Below are 27948 nucleotides of genomic sequence, written 5' to 3' on the forward strand. Positions count from 1 at the left end.
CACTCATCAATCACTAGAAACAGAAAAGGCTGAAAAAGGCTTTAGCTGCAGAGGCGGAAGTTGAGGAGAGTTTGCTGAAGGGCAAAACATTTGTGAAGAGCAGGCAAGCAAGGCAATGCTCCCACCAGTAAAAGGAGTGGCTGGGCTGCTACCCACCCTGCCCAGGGGGCAGTGGCACTCCTCCTGCCATCATCCTACACCAGATGCCATAGCAAAGATCCTTTCCCAAAGAAAATCTTTGTTTTCTTCTTTTATTTTTTTTCAGAAACCTCCAGAATCTACTAGAGTTTTGCTGATTTTTTTTTTCCTCACTGCAGTGCAAAAAGACAACTCAGAGTAAATTTGTACGAAGAAGTCCTTGTGGCTTTCCAGCCTTCTATCTCCCCCACCTTCTCTTTCACTCTAAAGCATTATCAGTATGGTACATTCTACATCAATAGGCCCTAAAACCTGTGGAGATAAGATAATGAAGCTAGTACATAAACAAAAAGATAGGTAAAAAGGAGTCGGTGCCAGTAGAGTATGCAGAGCATATGGGTGTCAGCAAAAGATTCCCTGAGGAATAAGAGACAGTGAAGGTGTGCCACAGGCTCAATATAACCTGTCTCCTGCTCTGTGTTTTTAGTGGCACCTCCTGAATTGAGATGCTTTCACTGACTGTGCATCAGTTTAGTTAGAACTGAAATGGACCAATTCAAACCACAAGTGCTTTTCTAACCACGATCCAGATCTACTAGTGAGGATACTTGAGTGAGATGACAGCGAGAGCACAAATCACATAGGCTGCTGACAAAATGTTAAGAACTCAGAATGAAAATTTTGGGTCAAATTCTTGACTTCTTACTCTAGAATTTTAAAACTGTGCATTTAATTCCTTTATTAATTCCTGGCAGTAAATGCTATCATGCACTGAGCTATTAATGAGCCCAGATAATCTAACAAAAAGCAGCTGATAGTAGTGAAAAAATCAGCCAATTGTCTTCTCCTCCCCAGAACCTAAGAACAGGGAGAGGACTGTCATATATGGAAACTCTTCCTATGCCTCTCCTCAGATTCATTAATTAATCATCAGAAATGTATTTGTATATTAGAGCTTTCAAGATGTTCTTGCTTGCATGTTTAGGAACACCTGGAGAGCAAAAGGGAGGTGAATAATGTTGAATCCTATTCTTCCCACTCATACATATTGCACCCATTGCAGGCCTCTGCATACTTGTAGGAAAGAAGAGCAGAAGACTGTAAGACATCCTGATCTGACACACAAAAATGCCTTGTTTAAGGCTTAATCTCAGAACAATATCCACAGATTTTAATATCTTCGTATTAACCCAAGTCAAACCACTGTTCCAGTCCCAGAAGGGCAGTATGGATCATATATCCAATTGCCTTTCTAAGCATTTCAAACAAGCTATTTATGACCACTTCATTTCCAAAGACAACATACATTATATCCTGAACCAGTTTTCACAATTTTAAAGTCCCAGCTGATATACAGTAGAACTGAGACAGTTAAAGAAGTCACAGTCTTCAAGCCACCTCTCTTCACCTTAACAATGCCTTGGGAGTAGTTTTTCTCAGTATCTTGTATTCTCTAACCTCAAATTGAATTTAATCCTCAAGAAGGTGCAAGAAGGAGACTGATGCTACGAATCCCTCGATTTTAACAAGGTACTAACAATGAACTGTTAGACACGATTAGAATCAGTGCTCTCTTGAATTGTCTGGAAATGCAGTCATCTCTGTTGAATTGTATTTATTTCCTTTACCTTTCTGTTTCATTTTCTTACTTCAGACTTGAGCTTTAATTTCGCCCTCTCCTTTATTATTATAACAAGTTGGTCACTAAGATTGCAGTGTTAGAAAGAAGGCAAGTGACAGAAAAACTCTTTATCATGGAAAAAATGTGCTTAAGTCAAAATCAGAATTCTGGGTAGGGTATCAAGTTGTGTTTCTTATAACCTATGTTACAATGAAAGGCAGTCACAGAAGTGCAAATGAATTCTCTCTTTCAATAAATTCTCTCTGCATTGTTCCAGAACATCCAGAACAAAAACTGTACAGCCTGCTGTGCATACTGGCAATATCAGCAAGCAGATGAACATTTAGCCTATCACCATGCTATTTGTGAAACAGATTACACTGCATATTTTCACAGATATTTCTCAAGTTAAATGTATTTCCAGGATAAGGCCAATATACCCATGTACTCTTCCTAAAATGAAAACAAAAGATAAAGAAGTGGTCTTCTATGACTTTACTGATATTAAGAAATTCCTAAGATTGTGATAGTAGCAACACTGAAGCGGCAATTTTGAAGCAGACTCTGAAACAGAAAAGGAGTCTAGTCTCAAGCTATTCCCTTGGAGCATTACAAGTGAGTAATAGGTAGGTTATGTGAGACAAACTGCTGCACTGATTTGACACTACCAGTAATTGATAGGAAATACCCATTGATGTTTACTTCAAACATTTTTCTTAACCATTTGTCAGTTCTTCCTGCCCTCATAGTAGGAATTTTAACATTTTAAAGACGGTGGTTTGAAATTCCAGTTTGTACAGAATACAATCTACAGTGATCCAAGAAAAAAAAAAACCTCCAGACCTATATTTTTGGAGCCACTAACTTGCAATACAACTTCAATTCATTTTCCCTTTCTACCACACTTTCTTCTAAGTCAAAGAATTGATTTCATCAAAATGGAGTGACAGACTGAGTGCTGCTGGCACAGCTCCATGCAAGTTATGCTCACAAATCCACAGAGAATGGATGTTAAAGTTTGCTAACAAATATTTATCACCCACTCCTTCCACTGACACTACTAGGGAGTCGTATCCTTGACTTCAATGGGCTGTGAATCAAAGCCTAATCTTAAAGGTAAGCGATATTTTTTTGTGAAAATACTGGATCTCTAATCAAATATCTAGGTTATGTATGTACTATTTCAGACCTCTGGCATGTACTACCTTTTTGAGATCAGAGGGAGAGCAGGAAGACTAGAGAGAAATGGAGATTGATCTGTTTCTATTAATTCTAACAAAGTTTTGTTGTTGTTGCTGTTTGTTTGTATGTTTCTATATTATTTTTAAATGGATGTTAAGTATGCCAAATCTTCAACTGAACATACAAACACAGACGATAATAAAGAAATAAACAGCCAGATATTGCAAAAAGAGAATCAGAAACACCACCGAAAGCCATGCAAACACAGAGAATGAGCCAGGTATGGGCACAAAATTTGATATTCCCTACAGACAAAACTGATCCTTTAAACTCATGCCCCACAAGTTTCAGCTCATGGAGCAGTATTGGCAGCTTGTAGGCAAGGAGTAAATATTTTGGAGACATTAGTCATGAGACTCTCAAAATCACATTCTGAGTTTTGGATGCACCAAAATCTGCTCTACATAGAGGAGTAATTAGACAGCTTTCATTGATATATACCAAGAAGATCCCAGATAAGCTAACGAGTAAGGATTTGGGCCATCTGTCCTTTCTGCTATCCTCAATTCATTCCCATTACTCTGGTCAAATCTCCTCGAAGCCCTGATTCCTAAGCTGATGAGTGGGCTCCTTCCCAGAGCTTGCTGCAGTTTCACCTCACACCATGAGTTAATTACATCTGGGAGACAGTCTGTTTTGAAACTTACGGCCATCTTATTACAAAAACATTTACTCCTGGCCCATCACACACTTCGTTCTACCACTGAAACTAAACAAAGAGAAGCAAGGAGAAAAAAAAAAAAAAAAAAGAACAAACAGAAAAAGATAGAAACAGTGTTATCCTTTCCTCTCACTGCTGCTAAGAGGTACTTAAGCAGCATAATTTTACACACTGATTTCCAAACTAAGATGTAGATTATTTAGAATCATTCTACAATCTCCAGGAAATTGGGAAGAACAAAAAAAGAAATAATTAGCTTCATATATAAAGAATACATTTTAAAATTATGATGCAAACTGGCTTCTTCGCGCTTTAAAATCTTGGTACAGCAATGTCCATGTAATCCTCACCAACCTACACTCAAAAAATTTGCCCAGGCACAAACTAGCCACTACTCCTCCAGTACTGAAGAATGCTATAATCTAAAAGCAAAGAAATGGAGAAGCGAAGAGGTCAACAGCCTGAGCACCCTCGAACAAAAGTTCCCTTGGAGATGTCAGCTGCAATCTCATTTGTTTCCCCTAACACTTTCAGGTCTCCCCGCTCTTTTCTTTAGAGCTCCTAATTCAGTGGCTGACAAATGATCACTTTAAAATCTGTACAGGAATAACCAAGGCTGAATATGTCCACTGAAGGTAACTAAGCTCTCCAACCATTTGGGCTGCGGCTGGATTCTGTAAAGCTGCTTCTGACCACACACACAGATACACAGCTCTAACCACAAGCTTCTCAAAACTAACAAGTCTGAATTTTCACATTTAGTATCTATTGTAGTATTTTCTCATCCTGAAAAACTGGCAGACTAATCTTGACTAGGTTTTTAGGGTAATACACCCAAAGTTTATTCTTTCTTTCCTACAGATAGTAGGAAAGTATACTACTGACTTACCACATGGAAACTGCTGAGAGCAAGTTTGCTGATATATCACACTGCCTAAAGTAAAGAGAGTAGGAGGACTCCAAAGGAGGAAGAAGTTAACTGACACAGAAGGAGAAGAAACTTGACTAGATAAGGACATTTTTTAAACCCTTAGGAAGAAGTGAAAATACCCTTTTACTTATATGTCCCGATGTTTCAAAAATTCATTTTTCATGTTTCATTAAAAATGAAACAAAACTTTCTTTTTCTCTGCAAGAGGTCTTCAGAAGTGAAAGTCTGGGGACAGAGAGCATCACCTTTGGTTGCTTAGAGAAAAAAAAAGAACAAACGATGCACGTGGTTCTGTAATAGCCTCCCTTTGGTGAGGGGGTTTTGAAAACGGATGTCTGAAGTCAGAATTAAGCTTTACTGTTGCTGTTTTTCTATCCTCAGAAGCATTCAGTCCTGTAAATATTTGTTTTCTGGGCACATGACAGATCAAATGGCAGACCAGGCTTTCACCATATGAACATATGGCTGGCTTTTTAAGCTCTCCTTTGTACAAAGTAACTCAGTCAATTCATAATTATTAAAATAGCCATCACAGGACCAGGAATCTCTAAGATACTGATCCATTTTTTTGAGGATAAAAGTAATCATTTGAACTCAGAATACATGGGGCTTTATGGATAAAGACGCTGTTTCCTTTTGCAGCATACATTTACCACAAATTTTGGAAAGCGTGATTTGTACGTCTGCTGTACGTGAAGAACATCAAAACAAAGAAAGGTGGCTCTTCAGAAGCGTACAACCATCTTTCAGAAAGTTCTCTTTTAAACGCAGAAATATGCATGCAAGAATATAAGAGTACAGTCTGAAAGTTAGACTGCACATCTTCTTCCACCTACAGACCACCGGCACAAAGGCAGCTTGTATTCATGACATATTGACATAACTGTGATAACAGTGGAATCACAGCAGCACTAGTGTGCTAGAGAAAGAAACAGTGGATCCTAACTGACATCCTAGCACTTCATGAATGCTTCATTTTACTGTTTACTCTCCTGCCCATCAGGTGCTCTCAGAGCCAGGCTAAGATGACAGGAGAATCACATTATGGCAACAAACACCAGATTTCTTAATCTGAATGAAGAAAGTCCAGGAATCACAAACACAAGCTTTTTACTTTATCAAAGCAGCTAATGATATTGCAAAAACTTTCCAGCTCTTGCAGTTATATGCAAGCTATTCACATGACCATACACATTGTGTTCCCTCACCTCAATCACTTAACAAATGTCAAAAGAAACACCACCACTATCCTCCCTAATGAAATCACACACATCTATGGCCTTAGGAGTTATCACCAGCACTGTTTTCAAGGAAAGCAAAGACTAAGGCTTAGATACATGGTTTTGTACTTTCAACATTTTATTGAGAGTAGAATGGTACACCTGGAATCATATAAACAGGCACGAGGGATTTGATCTTTTCATTTCTGAAGGCTCCCCAGCTGGGGCTTTCCCCTCTCAGCTTTATCTAATATCCAGGCAACAGTGTGTGGCCACAGTATATGCTAACACACTTATCAAGGAATTCCCCTCTGCTGTCCTACAGACAAGAAATGCAGGAAATAGTACAGAAAAGGCACACAGTAAGCCACATTAACCAGCTTCAAAGCTGCTCAACTTGTGTGGCTGCATGCACTCAGGAGAAAAAACATCAGTTTTTCTCTTCTGGGGAAGAACTGCTTTCCTTCAGCAGTTTGCAAAGTGACCGCCTTCTAGTATCTATGCTTAATCCTACAAATGCCTTTCTTTGGAGTTGTTGCCATTCTCTGAAGAATTAGTTCTGCTTAATAGCCCAACTGTTGCATGGAGAGCATCCAGCACAGTTTTGCGCTTTACAACAAGATGGATCAGAACACAAGCAGGACTGTGCAACAAAAGACACACTCTGTCACAACTGTCCTCATCTGACATAAAGAAAAAAGAAGAAAATCACAAAGGAGAATAGAAATAGAAAAATAAAGATCAATTACTATGATTCACAGGTTCCTCAAAAAAGAGCCCACCAAAAGAACAGTGAAATTGTGATAGTCACTCAGTGAAACACAGAGAAGCCAATTTCAGTACTGTACAGCAAAAACCTCCAACATTGCAAGCTCTAAAGCTGCTCCGCTCTGATCAATTAATTTCACTGCAGATGCCAGCAGAAGGGGAAAACTTCTATTCACCCATCATGTAGCTTCAAAAATAAATAAATGCTATTCCCAGCGAAAACTAAACAAGACCTGAAGTAGAATGCAGTGCCCACACTTCACCTCACCCTGCCCAGCTCATCAATCACAGGAAGCACTGCAGAGCGCATCCCAGGACAGCAGTGGGGCCCCACACATTCCTGTGCCGCCCACCACTGCTGCGCCTTCCCTCACATCTAGGAGGAGGTGGAGGAAGAGGTCTCATTTCTTACTGTGGCAAACTGACACCATCCGCACATGAATGAATGTAAGCTGATACGGCAGTGCTGGATGTCTTCAGGCTGTCAGAAATGCTACTTGAGAGATATGAGCACTCTGCATTTTTTGCTTATAGTGTTTCAGAATCAGCATCCTGGGACAAAACGCAGAATTTCACTGCAAAAGGTTGGGGAGAGAAGCTGGGAATTCAAGCCCTTTGGCCCCTTCTGCAAATGTCAACACTGCTGCATTCTCGTAGGGAAAGGAAAGATGCCTCGACTCTCAAGGGCCAAACGCCTTCAGCTCATTCCTGTCACCAAATGCCCTCCTACTGCATTACACAGACCAGAGATCTCTCCCAGTAAGTCCTTCTATGCAGCACAGTAACTAACATCAACATTCTGAATGAAGAGCAGCAGATAGAAATACATCTCATCCACAAAAAAAATAATAATAATAATAACAAAAGGCATTTTCAGTATTATGTATTTACTTAAAAATATTTAAATGCTCTAATTAAATGCTCATCTGCAAAATTTCCAAGGTGGGGAAGGGGAGAAACTTACAACTACTGCAATGTCACGTAAAACAAGTCAGAAGTGTGGCTTCCTGGCAAAAATCATATGCCTGAAGTGTGGAGATGCTTGTATTTTTCCTGACCTCTTTCTCTCATTCTCTTACATGTCCAGAAAACAATCTGCAAATTTAATCAGAACGTACCATAAAAACTTTCATATCAAAATAAAAAAAGAAAAAATAAATAAATAAAAAAACCCACGAAAAAAATGTCTTTAGAGGAATTTACCTCAGAAGGTGACTTATTTTAGGCTGTTTGCTACAGTTGATAACTGCTGGTAGGAGGCAACAGTTGGATTTCCAGTTTGCCCAGTCACAGGACAAGATAGTAGCCATGTTCTACTAAGTAATACCTCTGGTTATTAGATATACTCTGATACACAATGCCAACCCAATTTCCATCCCTGTGATTTTCAAAGGTTCATTACTTATCTCCAGCTCAAGGCCATGACTTAAAGCCACCTACAAGGCACCAAGGTAGTATTACCTGGAGCACAGAAGCCAGTATCCTCATCTCAGACATCATGCTCCAGGCTGAAACAAAAAAGCTCCAGGGGAGAAAGGGGAGAAAGGGGACTGATCCCTAGGAAATCAAAGTGCAAACAAGAAATGAACATCACCAATCCCCCATGAAAGAATATCTACAAGTGGGAACGGAGGCCTATTCAACAGATGTTGTACACATCCTAGATTTTTGAGGCAGCTAAGAAGCAGGTAACAGAGAGTTAACAGTTAAGCACTATTAGATTATTTGAATTCCTTCATCTCTTGTGCTTTTATGATAGTTTAAGTCACTCATTTATCTCAAGAAATAAAAAATTCTCCCTTTAACCTCAAAAAGAGGGAGAGGAAAGAGTAAACAGACCGAGTTCCGTTGTATTTTCTCGTGCATTACACATTCGTACTTCCATCAACAGAAGTTTAACATCTTGGCCTGAAGCCAATCAGAAATCCCTCATAATGCATTCAGTAAGCCAAATCAAAACAATATAAGTTTATATGAGTGGAGAAAAGAAACTTGAAGCTCATATTTCATCTGCTGCAGCTCATCATGCTCACTCAAAAAGATACAGAAGGTTTACTGGCAGGATATGCTCTTTAATCCCTGTTATTTCCAGTGGAAGGAACTGAGCATAAAACCACTTTTCTCAGTACTTTATGACAAGCATCAGCCAAAATAATAATAATAATAATAATAATGATAGTAGTAAGGAAACCTGTCCCAGCTGAAGGGACAATGAACAAAAGGGGCTGGCAACACATTTTCCTCGTGCAACTCAGATTTTGGACACATTTGTTACAAAATCAAAAAGATGATTCAAAGTCCTTAAAGCAGAAACATCTTCCTCTGCTGAACAAAAGGGATTCTAAAAATAGCATCAGACAGATGGACAGATGGCACTCTTGTCCATTTGGAGAATGCTGGGTTTGTACAAAAAATGTGTTTAAACGGTGAAAATAGGACCTGGATGCTAGCCTCAGCTTGACAGCTGCCTGTGCTGTCTGCAGGTAAATAATCTATTCATTTAATCCTCTACAATTTATTCTCTTCTCATTTTTTTCCACATCTAAACCAAAGGCAACACATCAATCTTATTTTACTTGCTTTAGGCCTCTCTGGATTGCTTAGCACCACATATATGAGAGGTATCAGAAGCATTAATAACTACATATTGTACACACAAAAACTAAGAGCAATGTTGATAGAAATTAATGTTCTCAACCCTCTGCCACATCAACTGATCACAAAAATCTATGGATTCGTTAGTAAAAAAAAAAAAAAAAAAAGAATGGAAGGGAACAAATCACAGGAAGGAGGAGGAAAAAAGAAAACACACACACACACCAGAAAGCCCTAAATACACTGATGGAATTGAAATTATCTGTCCCTCTTCATGAGCACCGCACTGCACTGATAAACTAAATCTCTCTTTGATTGAAGGCCGAATTAAAACAAAGCAACGCAGGAACTCTTCTGACCCAAAAGTAATCCACTCAATCATATAATGCATCCCTTTCCTTTTAGTAAAATGAATAGCCCTCCATAGAACCTTTTTTTTCCTTGACAAGTCCTTGACAGAAGAATGTGAATGTGGACAGTTAAATGAATCAATCACCAGCTGCTAGTCTAGGGCCAAGATGGTGAGCTGAGGGGCCTGCCAGAGTTCACTGACCACTGGTCAAAGCAGGACAAAAGCTTTGCCTCTATGAATGGCCTGCTTCTGGGATCCAAAGGTCACTTAGCTGCCTTGGAAACGGTCCCTTTTGGTTATTTAAAGTTCTCAGGCTATTCTACTACAGATATTATTGTTTCAGGTGGTCACCATCTTTCCTCTTCACAAGTTTGTCAAAGGCCAGGCAACTGTTATCTAGGTAAATGCAAGACAATGGCAAACACAGCAACAACTAAATAGTGGGGAAAAGAACAATTAAAATAAGTACAAATTATGCTTAACATCTAATCATAATTCCAGCTACTGAACATGCCTGTGAAAATCATCCTTACAGAAAGATCAAGCATACAAAGTGCCAGATTCCCAACAAGATCCAGGTGCATAACTTGTGCCAAGAGTGAAAAGTGTTGAGTACAGTGAGCAAACATGGCTAATGATAATTCTCAGTGTACTGACATGTTCTTTAAAAAAATTAAAGCTATTGTTACGTAGGTGCTCCAGACCTATGTAACAAACCACACTTTGGTTGGATCATAAAGTACTGTAGACTTAGTAACTTGTCTTAGGACTTGCAGTAGGGAGCAGGCACTCTGATATCAAAAGGCTTCTTCCTGATACTCAGTCTATAGAAAACTCCAGTACATCCATGAATATTTATTTCATTTTTTGCTGTATTACACATACGTAAGACAAATGAAGCCAACACCAGAGCCTTCCCACAAATGTGGCATTCGGTTTATCTGCCTCTTACATGTGTGTATGCACACATGATGAAAATTTGCAAATTCACGTGCTTAGAAGCTAGGAAGCTGAAGTAGAAGTTGCTTATGGATCTTGATTTGCTCTGTTTGCATACATGCTTTAGAAAACAATCCAACTGCACGATCATACTTCCCCCACTATTCATGGAACCAAATGAATGGCGCTCATGTAACCAGCATCTATTCAGTATTTTGTTTTCCCTCCTCTGTTCAGTGTGTGGCCTCATCCCTTATTTATTGCACTCTACTAAGCACTGCCCTGAAGAAAGAATTATTAACTTCCCCATGGCCTTTTCTGCAGGGCTCTGAATTACAGTTCTTCACAAATGTTAATGTACTTTCACAGCACCTCAAGATGAGGTTCTATTATTATTTTAACTCTACTGTTGGGTACAAACAGTTGGATGGTGGCCCAAAATACTCACTAATTTTAGGTGTCCAGGAGAAGACAGTGATCCTTCAGAAGTACCAATGTGTTGCAACCACGGCTGGAACTAACTCCTGTTAGTTCCAAGAGATCAAAACTCAGAGCCTCACATCAAACTCTGAGGGGAAAAACAAACACATGATCACAGGCTTTCTGTGAAAAGTGCAGTCAGCCTGGTTTGTGTCACGTAATTCAGAAGCTCCCAGTTGAAGCAATTATACAATTTAAGGCCTTTGGAACTCCCCAGTCCGTGTGGTTATCTTTTGCCTTTCTGAGGTGCCTGGATTCACATTCCAAATTGAGGAATATCAGTTGCTCTGGAAGGTATACTTTGTTCTGCCATTTTCTCTCGAGCCAATCTTTGCTCCTAGCCACTCCTGCTCCCAATTTGTACCCATGGTCATCTCCAAACTGAGCCAACCCCAGGTCTCACTCTGCAGCCTTCTTAGTTCTGGTTGCTTCCCACCACAGCATTTTTCCTTCCCTTCCTGACCTCCAGACACATGAGCCTGCTCACACCTCCACCTCTCCCATGCCCCCTCCCAAACTTCCTCTCCAGGTAATTACCCCATTGTTTTCACTTACTTCAGCTTTCCATGCCAGCTGGTTTCTCCCAGCAGTGTTAGCTCACACTTTTTCTCCAATTTTGAATTAATGAGGAGCTAAAAGACAAATCCACAGCTGCCTGGGACCGCTCAGTACAAAAGCCCATCTCAGCCATCACAAGGAAAATGCTCGGCACAAACAGCATGTCCTGTGTTTCTAGATGATTTTTCCCTCAAAATCTACAGGACGACTGATTTTTGAGATACATTCATAGCAACAGAAAAAGCTACTGCCAGACCAATTCTGCAACAAATCCCATCTCGCTACTCCCTAACTGGAAATTCCTGTGCTTTCCTAGCAAAAAGCAAAAATAAATAAAAAGCAGTTTTACTTTAGATTTGCCACTGAATGGGATAAACAGTCCTGCAGAGCTCTAATGTGTACAAAAGCAAACAAATAAACTAGAAATATCCATCAAAGAGATGAATATTGCAGTGACACATATCTATCCAAAGGGTTATCATATCAGACACAGCCCTGTAACATAAATATTTGGTAAGTTTAACAGCAGATAGTGCTTAGAATAAGATCGTCATTTGCAGAAATTAACACAGCAGAAATGGTCATCACTGGTATTTTTAGCAAGATTTGTCACTTGCAAGCATCAACAGGCCTCAGTTCTACAATGTTTGGCAGACAATTTTCCTTCTTTGTAGAAATGATGGAAAGGTATTTCACTTTCCTTAACACAGACATTTTGCCAATGAGAAATTAATTGAAGAAACAGTAGGTCACACCTTCCCTCTGCTGTAGTACTAATCTACCAGCTGATAGCTTCTAAAAATGGTCTGACAATGGCATGACTTCCCAGATGGTCACAAATCCCAACTACTTCTGCTTCTTTATCTTCAAGCCAGCTCTAATATCTATCAGATCACACAGAACACCAGTTGAAATTCATCACAGCTTACTGCGTTAGTTTGATATCTTATCTAGCCCCCCCCCAAAAAAAATATCTCTTCTGTCAGGCTACCCATCAGATAAGCACGAGGGTCACTGCATTTTCAATATCCCAGTCTACATTTTCAAAACTTCAAAACTAGTGTCAGCAAGTTTATGTTTAAAGCATGACTGATTTTTCTCTTTTGAACCAATTTTCTATATTCCATTGCAGTTTCTTTTTTAATAGCTTCATGATTATGTCATCAGTAGAGTCTCACATTCAGTATATGACAAAAATCCCACACGCTTCCACTAATGGAAGGCATTAAAGTAAACATCAACACTACCAGCATTTACCTAAATGCAAACCATAGGTTTTGAATGTTTCATTCTCCCAGCAGGATCTACCTGCAATGTCACCCCTTGTACACAAAGTGTAATAAGTCTTTGATACAATTCTAAAAGTAAAGAACACCTGTTTCCTAAGCTGAAGTGCTATTAAATTCTTAATAATAATAATGTTCTTAATGTTCTTTAATGTTCTTAATAATAAATGTTAATTATATTCTTAAGATGAACTATTCTCAATACAATCTGGGACCATAAAAGAGCCTACAACATACTATCATGCATCTCACAATGATACCTATTATCAAAATACATATCTCACCTTTTCATGGATAATGGCTACTCGCAGTTAATTGATGATCTATAAGTAAAGTTCTTTTTACTGTGCATATTTTAATGACTTATTTTAAATAAAGTCATGCAATCCCAGTAATCCTATGTGGGGGTGAATCTCTAATGCACTGTGTGGATTTCAGGGATTCACCATCTGAAAGCTTTTATTCTTCCACAGTGAAGGAAAGTTATGACCTTTGACATGTGGCTACGGTGCCAAAGAAACTGCTCATAAATGTGTGTCAGTAGAGAAGCAAAAATCAATAAACTCATTTAATCCACTGAACAATTATGTAGTGGGACACAATATATTTTAAAGCGCCAACTGCTCTATTCTTTCTCTCAAAAGATGAAAATTCTACCTAATGGATTTGAGGATATCCATTTTGTTTGGAGGTTTTACAATCTAAACCTTCTCTTTAGTCCATTAATGAATATTTTAGCCAATTATGTCACAAATTGTTTGTACATTCATTCCTGTTGTGAAAGGTCCCTGATACAGCCAAACCCAGGTAGCACTACATATAGCACTACAGGAATCCTAGCAGGTGGACAGACATCCTATTAACAACCACTGCCATTACCAGACAGCTACGCACAGGAACCAAATACAAGCAGGTGTTAAAAGCACCTATTTTACACAGAGACTGCTCAAGAGCAGAAAGAACAAGATATTATTCATCACTCGAAAATGCTGTGGTTCATCATTCTGCAGCAGTTTCAAAAGACCAAGTGAGTGACTGCCCTACAACAGATACAAGGGCTGCTCCAAAAGTAATGCCTCTATTTTATTACATTGGTCCGCAACAGATGTTGATTGTACAGCATGTTGGCAGATGTTGATGGTACAGCAACAGAGGCTGAACCTTCCCACCAATATTCCATTCCAGAATGGGGTCTGACATGGAAGTGTGGATGTAGCAAAGGGATGGAAATGAATTCCTCCATGAGGAAAAAATGGCACCCACTGACATTCACTGATGCTTGCTGAATGTTGATGGAGACCAAACAGTGAATGTGAGCACAGTGAGGTGGTGGGTGGTACATTTTGGCAGAGGTGACAGTGGGGCACCTCCTCTGGTCTGTCAACAAAGTATTTAGTCCTCTACTGTATGTTTGATGTGAATCAGCAGTGCACAATATCAGATGAAGACCATGACCATTAAAAACAAGTACTAAATGCCACTTGTTGGAAACTTTATGAAACTCCCAGCAAAGTTACCAAAATTTCCATAGTTTTATCTCTTATACACTGTAACAATACTTACCTTTTCTAATATTCAGTATAACCAAGAATCTAAGACATCAGAAAACATAATTATTGTTAGGAATAAGGCTCAAACTCTTAAAAGAAAGAGGGGAAAAAAAAAAGTTCACCAACTGGAAGGAACAACAGCCACAAAACCTCTACTATTGAGAAACAAACCCCAAACCCAATTACATCTCCACTTATTAAATAAATGAAACATTAATTTTGATAATATATGGGGTGGTGCATCAGAATACAGCCTCAGACGTAGCAGTTACATGAGCTATTGTGCACGGAACACCGAAGATCTGTATTATATATTTGTATATATGCATTGTGGATGTTATATATAGTTCAGTGACGATAAATTAAGCTGCCCTCTTAGTAAGAGTGGCTAAACTAGCAAAAGCAGTATCAGCTTTCAATCTCTACTGAAGATCAATGACAAATCTGCTTGCAAACTGTGGGCTAACGGGTTGTTTGCATAAATGAGCACTGAAAGGAAGATTAAGGAAAAAAAAAAAAAGAAAAAGGATCATTCCTTGCTCATTCACGCTTTTGGGGAAGGCAAAGGGAAGTTTCACCCTTGTAATTTGGGATGCACCATGCACAAAGTTTCTCTCTCCTCAGGCAATACGACAAAGTCATGCCAGAACTCCCATAGACCATTTCCAGTTAACATCAATTTGCCGGATGTCACAGACAAGTTTAATGAACAAAATGATAGATGTCTGACAACAGCTTCATAAAGCCAATGAATCCTCATTACAAAGAGCATACACAATGCACAGCTCAGCCCGAGGCACATTTTACAGTTATCAGAGGTTTACTAGAATGTTGGTGTAGATAGTGAAATGGTAATTGAACAATTTACCCTAGTTAACCCGCTGATAAATTGCGCAAACGATTATTAACACATAGATGATTGTAGTAGCAAGAAAAAAGAAAAAATTATTTAGAACTCTTGCATGTTCTAGGAGCTAAAGATCAATTTTAAATCTTCATTGAAAACATTATTTGATAACTTTCAGTGGTAACAAAACATAGAATAAAGAACAGTATCATGTAACATTGAGTCCCTTTTATTGTATATTGTAAAGGCTATCAAAACAGCTCCTTCTTAATCACAATTATTATCTGATTTTAAAATGACAGCCATATCACTTGAGACAATATTATACTTCTGTCCAATCATTTTTTACTCATCTAAATTTGGGGTCAAAACTGACCTCAAAGTATCTTATGACACTTCCCTCCTCTGCCACAGCTGTGAAAATAAGCTGCACTGGAAAACAGTACCTCTTTCCAGCCACCAGACAGGAATAAGAAGGAAGGGGAGGGGGAGCTACCAGAAGCAGCTCTGCAAGTCCAAAACAATATCACAGCATATATGTGACATTCAATTTATAAAGAAAGACAAAAAAGAAAAAAAAGAAAAAAAAAGGACTGTATGCAGCAAAACCAGCTTGTGCCTGGCAGGAGAAAAGGGTGGGAACACTGGAAAGGACACAAATTTAGGGAAGATTTTGAATATTGGAACAGATGAATAAACAAACGAAAAGCTTTCCTGGATACTTGGATTTGGATACATTCTCCTCTCCAAGTTATCTTCAGGTGCACAGGAAGCGAGTGCCTCACCATGCAACTCAAAGAACTGGCTGATAGATTTGTAATGATTTTGGTGAGAAGGGGTGGCTTACCATCACTATTCCACATGAGAAATTAATGCTGCAAAGGTTGAGGGGATACAGAAGAGCAAGTCATTTTTCCAATCCTATTCCCTTGTTTCTTCTTTAAGCTGACAAGGCTCAATGAATATCAAAACTTCAGCTGGATGATTCAGAGAGGTATTTGGAGTAATGCAAGCCCTCAGCAGTAAGCAGTGTGCATCTATCAGGATGTCTATAGATCAGCTATTACACGAGTGGAAAAATTATACTGATCAATTAAGAATCCGGCATTTTTTCTTTTATAATTCTATCAATTTCCCAAGGATACCAAAAGGACATGTGTGGTTTGCACAAGGTAAGTTCTGACCTAATGAAATGAGAACACAGAATGTAATTAATCAACATGAACAAGAATCTGATATGAAGATGCTACCAATTAATAAATAAATAAACAAATAAATCAGACGTTACAGAGCTGCCACTGTTCACTGAATCTCCTTGAGTTTCTTACATTCAGGCATCAATGTATAAAAGATGCACATCTTTACAAACCATAATGTTAGTTTACCAGCCCCCTAGCTATCTATTTAGTTTAGCTGCCCCCTAGCTATCTATTAAAGAACACCAGATCACATTTTCAGTGCTCGTAGTTAACTTGTGTTTGCCTTTTCAACCTGGTGATTTCAAAATCGTATTCTGACACTAGTGAACCAGGCAAGCTTTACTGCTTCACACTCAGAATACTACTCAGCATAGCCTCTAACTAGAGATAAACTCTCTTCTCTAAAATATTGCATCAATCCCACTTAAAGTCATGATTCAGAAAGGCATGCCAATCTAGGGCAGAACTGTAAACACACACAGAATGGAATCTGCCACTCACTGCACATCCACCTAAGCACAGGCTTGGAAAACTGCCCTGTCTGAATTCAGATTTGATGAACACCAACATTTTGAGATAAAATCCATCTTGCCATCAGTCCCACTATACTGGCTACTATGAAAAAAAAAAAGCATTCTGAAGATTCTATAGATGAGAAGACATATCCAAGACCTCTTCTGTAGTTACATTTGTGCTTTTTACAACAGATTTCATTCGTAATTCAGAAACAACAAGCATTTTATTTCTCACTGCCCAGGAGAATTTCAGTAAGGCTCTAAAAGCAGTTGTCACTTTCATACTCAGTTCTTGTCATAATTCACTCAGTAGTATTCTAGCACTGAAGAAAATGATAAAATACAAGTCAAAGTGCAATGGTAAAGTCTTGTGAGGAAAAGCTGTGATGATCATTATCATCTATGGAATGCTATTTTTTTTTTCTTTTTTAGTAGTGACTTAACTGAGCAGATGACTTACCTGTATTTTATTCTGCAGTAATGTCTCTTAAAAATAACCATACCTTCGCATCTCCTGAGCTACCCAAATGCAGGACTTCCACACTTGCAGATTATTAATCATTTTTGCACATCTCTTTGCAAAAGAGTACTCTTACTTCCACCACTTGCTCCCTAGATTTTCAATTTTCCAATGTTTTTTTGTTTTTTATGTTCTCTGGGTTTTTTTGTGTGTTTTTTTAATTATTATTTTGTTTTTGTATAAAGCCATCACTGTGTTTATGTTATACAAGATCAAATGACATGACTCAGTTTTTTCATGTACACACTCATTAGTTTAAACCAATGTCCAGATTCAGAGACAGGAAGAAATATCCCACGTGAAAACACTGAAGTTGTATTCGTTTTCTAATACTGTTTCTGAAGATCACCTGACAAATTGCCATCAAAATTACTCCCTACAATGACAGAGATTTGGGATATGAATAGCACAAGTAGCATTCTTGTGCCCTCATGCCCTTTCTGTGTATTAACAGTCTTAGTCAAGGACAGGTTTCCAGAAGGAACAGAGTGCATCCCATGTTCCACACCACATCCTAATCTCTAAATTACTGAGAGCTGGATTTGCTGAACTATTCAGGTAAGGAATTGGTTGGACGTTCACAACCAGAGAGTTGCTGCCAATGGCTCTATGTCCAGATGGGGGCCAGTTACAAGAGGTGTCCCCCCAGGGTCCTTACTGGGACTCGTGCTCCTCAGCATCTCTATCAGTGACATAGACAGTGAGATCAAGTGCACTCCCAGCAAGTTTGCTGGTGACAACAAGCTGATTGGTGCAGCTGACACAGTAGAATGGAGGGATGCCATCCAGAGTGATCGGGACACTCTTGAAAAGCAGGCACAAGAAAACCTAGTGAGGAGCTGCACTTGGTCAAGGCAATCCCAGATATGAATACAGACTGAGAAAGCAACTCATTGAAGCAGCCCTGTCCAGAAGGACGTGGGGGTCCTGGTGGATGAAAATCTGCATACGATCCAGCAGTGTGCGCTTGCAGCCTAGAAGACCAACTGCATCCTGGGCTGCACCAAAAGAGAAGCGTCCAGCAGGGAGAGAGAGGTGATTGCCCCCCACAACTCTGCCCTTGTGAGGCCCCACCTGGAGGAAAGCATCCAAGCCTGGGGCACCCAGCACAGGTGGAGTGGATCCAGAAGAGAGCCACAAAGATGATCAGAGGACTGCCTGTCCTCTGTCCTGTGAGAAAAGGATGAGGGAATGGGGCTTGTTTAGCTTGGAGAAGAGAAGGCTCTGGGGATACCTCACTGTGGCTTTGCAGTACTTGAAGGGAGTTTACAAGCAGGAGGGGAAATGGCTTTTTACATGGTCTGATAGGGCCAGGAAAAAGGGGGGAATGGCTTTAAATTAAAAGAGGAGAGATTTAGGTTAGATGTTAGGAAAAAATTCATTATTATTCAGAGGGTGGTGAGGCATACAAACAGGCTGCTCAGAGAAGATATGGGTGCCCCATCCCTGAAGTATTCAAGGCCAAATTGGATGGGATCCTGGGCAGCCTGATCTAGTAGCTGGCAACCCCATTCATGTCAGGAAGGTTGGAACTAGATGATCTCTAAGGTCCCCTTATCCTAAGCCATTCTATGTTTCTGTAAGCCCCATCAGCATCCACTCCCACAACTCCTGTAAACTACACTTACTAAGGTTTCTACCTATTTTTTGATTTCCACATTAAGCATTCTTGGTTCTCAGATTTGCTGCCAACTTCTTAATCAGCATATCACTCATTCCATTTATTTCATATTCCAGAAGTCTTTCCTCAATACACTGTATACAAGCAGAAGCAACTATAAAAGGTCATTTTCAAACATTGTAAAGGAATATGTGCGTGTTCCTACTTACTGGTCAGAAGAGGAAATAAGTTTATACAACTGTAAATCCAAGAACTAAGGCTCCCAAAGACTGAACTGTTCCACTCCTTGCCAAGTTTCTCCTTCCCCAGTACTTAAATCGCTCATCCCTTGTAATCCTCCCAGAGATGGTAAAATATCCCAGTACTTTGTTACTTTTGCCTCAAATTAATGATTAAATACTAGTAACAGTTTTGGATATAAAGCTTTTTATCAGCACTCATAACTTTCATAACACGTTCATTCTCACTATTTCACCTCTGGTCTCATTCTGGTGTTCTGATATGAACAATATGCTACAATGAAACGCCTGAGCCAGAAGTGAACGTAACTTCTTCAGCTACTTAACAGCTGGGAAATGCACTGAGCTTTCTCATCAGCCAAATTCCAACAGGAGTTTTAAAAGCTCCTCAGTGTAACAGGGGCACAGACAAAAAAACTGTACCTTGTCATTGGAGGGGTTATGGTAATGAGAAGAATCTAAGTGAGCTTCCCAAGCACAAATCAGACCTGCGTGCACCTGGGATCAGGTGGGAATGATGCCTAGGTGCTTTTTGCCTGAACTGCAGATGCACTGATCTATCAGAAACCTCCTCTCAGAAGCCCAACAGGCAATTGAGAAATGAGTGTTTTGGAACAGGGCGTTGACATGATGATTATGTTATCCAGAAGTCACTGTGGGTTTTGGTGTTTTTTTGGTTGGTTTTTGTTTGTTTGTTTTTGCCTTTGCAAATGTTCACACTGATGGAAAAGAGCAAAGATTTCCCTTCCCTGAGAAGACCAGATTCTATTTCATTGAAAACAATTAACCAGAATTACTGTTGAGAGATATGAAACATCAAGTAAAAATACATACAAACATCTGCCTGGTAGTACTTATTTACATTTCCCTGTAATACATAAGGAAATCCATCTCCCTCCAAATCTTTTTACATACAGAGAAAACAACAGAAGAGAAGGTTGTAACTTCATTACACAAACCGCAGCCAAACCAGTGGTTTCATAACTATCTCCTTTCTACATCTGCTGTATCTCTATCTGCAAAAAAGTAACAATTTTATCCATTAAAAAAAAAAAAGTTTTACTACAGATGTAGGAAGACTACCAATGGATTTCTAACTGCCCAGCACAAACAATTCACTTTGATTTTTTTCTCCTCTAATTCAATTGCTGAGACAATCAACTTAAAAATGTAGGCCGCTTAAAAGCTAAGTAGAGGTTGACCCTGGTAACTAATGTTGACCATACAACCCACACTTGCTCAACAAAATGTGGAGATTTGACATTGTTGATTACTTTTTCACTTAGGTGGTGATTACCAGTTATAAAGACTGGAAGTAATCAATCCCAATTTAACAGCTGGGCCTATTGATGGAACGAAAAAAAAAAAACCCACAATGCAAAACTAAACAAAAGACAATGTTCACAATTTTGGATGTAAGATGTAGAAAAATATGGAATTATGAGGAAAACACCCAAAAACAAAACACAAATTTGTGCAACAGTGGAGATGACCGTATTTCTGTAGGAAAACGCTTAGTAACTTCTAAATTCTTCCTCCAAGATTCTCTTTTGTCATTGTCTTAAGTTGTTCCCCACCATCAATAGCCACAGCTGTTAAATTGTGAGGACGTGACAAGTCTCCAGGCAAACAACTGCTCAGAGTGAGATCCTTTTCTTGAGGATAATCAGAGCTGGCTGACAAAAAGGGGCCTTACTGAATGCCCTTTCAACAATTTCTACACCAAGAAATGCAGAGAGAGAAGGAGGGGGAAGAAAGGGGTGTCAGGGAAGAGCACCACACTGCAAGAGCAGAACAGCATCTTTTGCTGCACTAGGAAAGTAGAAAAGAAATCTCAATACTTCACAACACCATCACACATAAGAATCACACCTCTAGTCATAGCTCTGAGCAACTTCCCAGAAGTACCATGCCACATGGTACCGTGTTTCCCTTTAACGTTTCTCAGACAGGAGAAGGTTTTATTAGCTACAGAGCCCACCATCAGTAAGACCAAACAATCCTTTAAAAATCAAGTTGGTAAAAAACATTAGACATTATAAAGTGCAACTGATAAAAGCCAGTAAGAAAAACAAACAAACAAACAAACAAAAAACCATAAAAGCTCTGGTCATATAAGCTCAGAAGAAAAGCAAGGGCACAAAATGGCTCAATTTGACATCATGTTTGACAAATCTGAAGCTAAAGTGTTGAGAAATCCCTTGAAAATCATAATTCTCTAGTGACATGGTAGTGGAAACAAACATTGTGCATATGTGTTAAGCAGACATTCATATTTCTTTTGTCTGGCAATGATATAAAAAAGCCCATGCTTTAGTCTGAGGAAGACTCTTAAGATGTGCAGACCAGTTACTGATAGAAGAATAGGTAAAGAAAGCAGAAAGGTAAGCAGTGGTCATGTCTTAAAGGAAGCTGACAATTTCTTCCGTAAATTCATTTTAGAAGTTCAGCTCAAAAGACGTTTGAGAGAGTTCTGCAGGAAAATTCTTAAAGGAAAAGTGTTAGAAAGGAAAACATTTGTCTTTTTTTTTTTTTTTTTTTAAATTTCTTCATTGTATTTCAATTAAAGAACAAAAATCTTACTATTCTTCCTTACTGTCAACAATCAACACTTCAACTGAGACATTAAACATCTTCCTCCTGCCTTAAATACTGGAATTAAACACACTCAGGAACAGCCACATTCACCCTCAGCTTAGGAATCAAGGTTCTCTTCCCAGGACACTCAAATCAATTAATCAAAACAACAGCTATATGCAGCATTTGTAAAAACCAAAACCAAAAGCTTCCTCAAACTGCCTGTAACCATGCCAGTCCTACAGCATTAAGACTTGCTATCTCTTTCAATGCAAGGCCATTCCCTACTCCAGCCATTTGCCACTTCACTCCACCTCTGTGAGAAAACACTGGTGCCCTTCTGCCCCCACCCGCACTGCAGAACTTTCTTTCTCTGCCCATTACTAATTAACATCATTAAACATACCTGCGAGCTGCACAGAAATTTGGAGGATACATCAAATGACACAAAATAAAGTTCATACTGTGTTAGACCACAGCTACTAACCCCCTTACCTCAGGTAAAAAACTAAACTAACTTTAAAACATTAACTGCAGAAAGGTTGTTATCATTTCTGCCTATGTGAACACTCTACAAAGGCCACAGTTTGATGAACACTTATTTCTGTGGCTATCTAATTTTCAGTAGACCTTCTCTGCATCAAGCCTTTCCACCTCTACATCACTCCTCTCAGTTACACCAATACAACCATGCAAGTGGCTCCATCACAAACCACATCAGGGAACTCATCTGGGTTTTTAAAACCATCTTTTATTTCAATTCTATTATTTTAACCCTCACCAGTTCCTGTGCTGTTAGCCACACGTGTAGCTGCGCCCACACAAGGAAGGGCACAATGCAGAAGTGAGAACAAGCAGCTGGAACAAGCATGGTTTACTGCTAAGAAAGCATGATTGCCTCAGCAGAGGATAAGGCTCAGTGGGAGGCACTCTTAAGTAATCAAATATTTAAAAGCAGAGCAAGAGATGTAGGATATAAAAATATAAACATTGCCAATTATTGACATTGCAATGGGACCAGAAGTCACATCGCTGCCTCAGCAGGTAAGCAAAAGCACAAACTCTCCACAAAGTAGTCTGCTCTGTGCACCAGGCCAAATACTTCACAAACTGTAAAATAACCTAGGAATGCTCCTCGCAGCTGTATATATTCTGTCCATCCAAGACTCCAATTCTCACTTGTTGTGAAAAGGAAATAAACAAGCATCCTGTCCAGCCTCTACTCATAGCCTGTGTTACTAACTTCAAAACATGATTCCTCCTCCTCCATTTTTCTTAGTGTTATCTTACTAGATGTCTGTACTTCAGACAGTCTTCATCAACTGAGGTTAAACTTTTATTCATAATTCACAGTGCAGAAATACAGAAATCTCACTTCATTTTCAGCTGATTCAAAGTTGAACTGAAAGTGCTTGGGCTTTATCCACATTCCTTTTATATTCTAGCTCTCCCAGTCGCTGTGGCTGCAATAAGATGAATTTTGAGCGAGTCATCTACTCTTCACTGTTAGCGCTTCACCCCCACATGGAGCCTCACCAAGAGCTACACAGGAACCTCCCTCTCTCCCCCCTGAGTCAATCAACCAGCTTTGGAAACAACTACCAGCATGTACTGAAACGAATATTTATTTTTACCTAAGCGATACCTCAGCTCCACAGCTTCCCTCAAAAGAGTAGGGGGATCTTACCGAAAAAAAAAAAAAAAAAGAAAGAAAGAAAAAAAAAAGCCCTAAATTAGTCAAATTCTTTTGTGCATGGATGAACAACAGGAAAGCAAAGCCTTGGGGCCTCTGGGGAGGAACCCTGTCCCTGCAGACCTACTCTGATGTGCTCAGGAGATAAGGCTCCATAGTGACACTTAAGGAAAGGCCTGCTCACATTTGAATTTCTGCATTCCTCAAGAACAATTCATGGCAATCACTAACTTTGCAGAGGAGCTACATGAAAGCACTGGCCAATGAATGAGGGTCATCTGCTCTTTATCACAAGGGTAAACCTCATCCTGGCCAGTTTCTAACCTTTTAACCCTGTGAATTCTTAATTTGCACATGAATAATGGAATTCTTGCCAAGAGTGCAACCTTCAGCTTCCAGTTCCTAACTTTAGAAACCAAGATCTGATCTCCTTGTGTGTTCAAATCTTAAACTCTTGGACAGATTAAAGTTATTGGTTTCCAAATGCAACACTAAACATTACAATTCTGAAGCAAAAGATAAGCTTACTGGGAAAAGCTCTGACCAAGCAGAGTAAAAGAACATCCTCGCACCCTGCTGCTACCACAGACTAAAGACAGCATTTGCTTTTTTCCTCCGAAGAAAGAATGCCCATTTAATGCCTATTCTCCACCTGTTTAGTATGTACGGTTTCTTCCATACCCTGACCACGAGGCAATTTGCTTTCGAAGCAACTCAGAACTGCCTCGGAACACATTTACAAGTCTAAAAAATCCCCCACAAGACTTCAAAATTCATTCACTTGAGACCTCTACAAAGTACAGCCAAGACACGCAGCCAGCAGAACCACTGTAAAAATGAGACATAAAACTAACTTTGCACGTGCTTTCTGGACTTCAGTGATATCAATGGTAATTACACCAATCACTGCTTTATTGGTAGTTGACAGTAAAGATATGACATTCTGCAATGGAGCAGACTGGAATATGACCAAAAGGAACAAACTGCTGCGCATAGGATGATTTCACTTTTGATCACTAGTTAACCACTTAAAGTCAGTAACACCTACTGGATCATTAGGGATCCACCATCTCTTCAGCTTTTCTCCACCAGCCATAAGCATTCAAAAAAAAAAAAAAAAGGAAACCTTTTGACACAGCCTCAGAGGAAAGGGAAAAAGATGCTACAAGAGTATTACCGTGATACACAAATGCATGCAATGCTCCATACTGCTCCAGAAGTTCTGAGATCAAGAACACAGTGCGTAACCTACAACTTCTCAGACTTAAAACGATGCTAATTTTTCCTCAGTCTCAGAGACATAATCCATCATTTACTGCTTTGTTTTATACTTACAATATGAGATTCTTAGCCTCTTAAGAACAGCTTTCTTCAGCCTTTTTATTAATGGTGCTGACTCCCTTAAAGCTAATGATGTGAATGTAAACACCAACGACATCAATACTTAATTTTTCGCCATTTAATCAAAAGCACGGAGTCTATTAATCCTATTAATAAGATACAATGATACAAAGTAATAAATAGCCAGTTTTTAAAAATCTACAGTTCACAGCCTCTTGCAGCATGGCAAATTCATAACTTACTTGGAGCCACCTGCTTTTCAGGCTGATTTTCCACTGCCCAACGCTCTGGCTCACTGAAGAAGGTATTTCACACCTTCCTCTGATACCTTACTGTTAAGTTTTTGTAATTCGTTCAGAAGTAAAAAATACAGATGTTAAGAAAAGCCTGAATGTTAACATGAGTTAACGTGACTATCATGTACCAACTATATTAACTAATTTCAGATTGAATTTGATAAACTTGTAATTTTCAAGTAACGCCTAGTTTCCACAAAGGTATCAGTGCCATGGTTTAGTGCAACTTGCCACTAAGAACAGGGTTGAAGAGGTCAAAGGAAGCCTTTTCCTATTAAATTAAGTTCATCAGTTAAGTTCTATTAGTGAGGGAACATGAGAAGACTATATAAACTGTGTACTCTCTGTGTTACACTTTCTCTGAAATGATTCCAGCCTACTGGCAAAGCTCTGCACTGTCATGGGAAAGGCATAGCATTCATTCTGCAGCACACATCTCTTGTTCAATACATTAAAAGATGGTAGGGAAACGGAGGCCAATACACACTCAGGGTCAGACTGTTAGGGCTGTAATAGCACTAACATGCGACTATTCCTCTCACCATTCATCCAGCATAAGGGCCTGGAGTGCCCTACAGTCATGACTCTTGCTTCCCTAATGGCACAGCATAACAGGTCCTTAGCATTGATCCCAGAGGACCCTGCAGTATCTCCAGGTGGGACAGTACCTGTGTCTGCTTGGCTGAACGTACACAGCATATCACAGAACCACTGAAGTTGGAAAAGACCTCCAAGATCATCTAGTCCAACTGTCTGCCTACCAATAATGTCTGCTAACCCATACAGGTACCACATCTCCATGGCTCCTGAACACCATCAGGGACAGTGACTCCACCATCTCCCAGGGCAGCCTGTGCCAATACCTGACCACACTTTCGGAAAAGTTTATGTCCAACCTGAACCTCCTCAAGTGCAACTTGAGGCCATTCCCTTTTATCTTATCTATTGGAACAGTAAGGACCTGGTAATTCAGTCTTCACCGAGGTTTTGAAAACCATTCTGCTCCCTCCCATCTCAAAGACAGGCAACTCTATTATCATTCTGCTCTGGCCCCAGGATATCCCCAAGATTGCTCAGCACAACATCAAATTATCAGATCAGGAAAACAAAAAAGATTAGATTTGTAGATAACTGCGGAAAAAGCTTCACAATGGCACCTGACAAACAAGACCCAGAACTTTTGTAGCAGGTTGCCCGCATGCCAGCGAAGCTCTGCACTGCAGCTTGCACACACACAAGGCACCAAACCCGTGAGACCCCCCGTGTGGCTGTGTCTCCCTAACCACACCAGGGACTGGGACAGGGCCATGACAAGTTTTGTTCATAATATTTACACATTTAAAAAGAAACAAACCTGCAGGATTCGTCTCTTCAAGCACACAAACATCAAAGCAGTAAGTCGCTTTGCACTGTTGAGGAGCTTTAGCCACAGACTCGGGAGCAGGTTAACAAACAAGAGCTGGCACTTACTTGCTAGCGTAAGGTGACTTTTTTGACTGAGAATGGCTCCATACTTGTTCAGAGCCAAGCACTGGTAAAATCCTTCATCAGACTGCTCTCCTTTCCTTCCTTCCACCTCACTGATGTATAAAGAGCCATTGGATAAGGTGTAGATCCTTTCATTTTCAGACACTTTGCCTCCGTTTTTCAACCACGTAATAGTTATAGGAGCTTCCCCACGGGCCTGGCAGTCTAACACCACCGCATCCTTCCTGGAGGCAGTCACATCTTGAGGCTCTCTCACAAAGAACAGTTCGCTAAAGCACCACACTCCTGAGGGAGAGAGAAAGACGTCGGCTGTAGGGATGGAGCGCACTGCGAGCTGGGAGCAGCAGGCACAGCACGAGGTGCAACTCAACTCGCTATTAACGACTGCAAGGAGTTCGGGCCCCCGCAGCCGCACCCCAGAATCCTCGGGGAAATCGGCGCTACGGGCTTTGGGTCGCGTGAAGCCGTCGGGCTCCGCAACGCCCCGACAGCTCAACGCGCCCACAGCCGCGCTCGGCGCTCACCACGCGGGATTCGCCTCACAGCCCCGCCGCGCCCTATCGCAGGGGCTGCCGCACAGGTGTCGGCTTCGTTTTGCCGGTACGGCTCCGGGCAGCGAGCTCGCTAATTTTACAAGCCTGTCAAATGAGCTGGAGCGGGGCGAGTCGTAAAAGGTTAATTTTACAAGAACTCTTTGGCGGAACCCTCTCGGGCTGATCGCCGGCCCCCGAGGGCCTCTCGCCCGCAGCCCTTCGCGCACCCCCGGGGCCGCGAGCGCGTGGCAGCCCACAGCCGCGCGCCCCGCGGCCCACGAGCGCCTCCTGCTGGCGGGGCGCCGCCCGCCGCCCCGCACCGCCCGCCCCGTCGTGGCGCGGCGCGAACAAAGCGGGGCCGCGCTCGCGCTCTCCCTCGCGCTCCGTCTCTCTCCCGCTCCCGGTGCCGCGCGGGCGCCGATGTCGGATAAATAAAACCACGTGCGGCCGCGCGGAGCGGAGCGGACAATGGGGCGGCGGCGGGCGCGTGCGGACTCACCTGGCATCGGGAGGAGCAGCGCCCCGAGCAGCGCCCGGAGCAGCGCCATGCAGCGGGACGCGGCTGGCATGCCCCGCCGGCCGCCGCGAGAGAGCGGTCAGCGGCCGAGGGGAGGAGACTGGGGGCGGACGGAGCGGCCCCGGCGCGCCCGTCCCGGCCCTACTCTCCGCATCCCGTCTCCATTGGCCTTCGGGGAGGAGAGGGGCGAGGGGCAGGGCCGGGCGGCCGGGGGGAGGGCC

The 27948-nt window shown here is 40.8% G+C and overlaps 1 protein-coding gene across 1 annotated transcript in view; it reads right to left on the minus strand.

The window, feature by feature from the left end:
• The window catches only part of PRTG (protogenin), an 82412-nt gene extending 54572 nt beyond the window's left edge, over nt 1-27840 (minus strand). The window contains exons 1-2 of the mRNA XM_052672270.1: nt 27710-27840; nt 26660-26962 (exon numbers count right to left, since the gene is read on the minus strand). Of these exons, the coding sequence (XP_052528230.1) occupies nt 26660-26962; nt 27710-27779 (373 nt within the window). The 5' untranslated portion in view covers nt 27780-27840. The remainder of the gene's footprint in view (nt 1-26659; nt 26963-27709) is intronic.
• Between the last annotated feature and the right edge of the window lie 108 nt (nt 27841-27948).

Source organism: Tympanuchus pallidicinctus, unplaced genomic scaffold, assembly GCF_026119805.1.
Source record: "Tympanuchus pallidicinctus isolate F22 unplaced genomic scaffold, pur_lepc_1.0 scaffold12, whole genome shotgun sequence".
NCBI classification, from domain to species: Eukaryota; Metazoa; Chordata; class Aves; order Galliformes; family Phasianidae; genus Tympanuchus; species Tympanuchus pallidicinctus.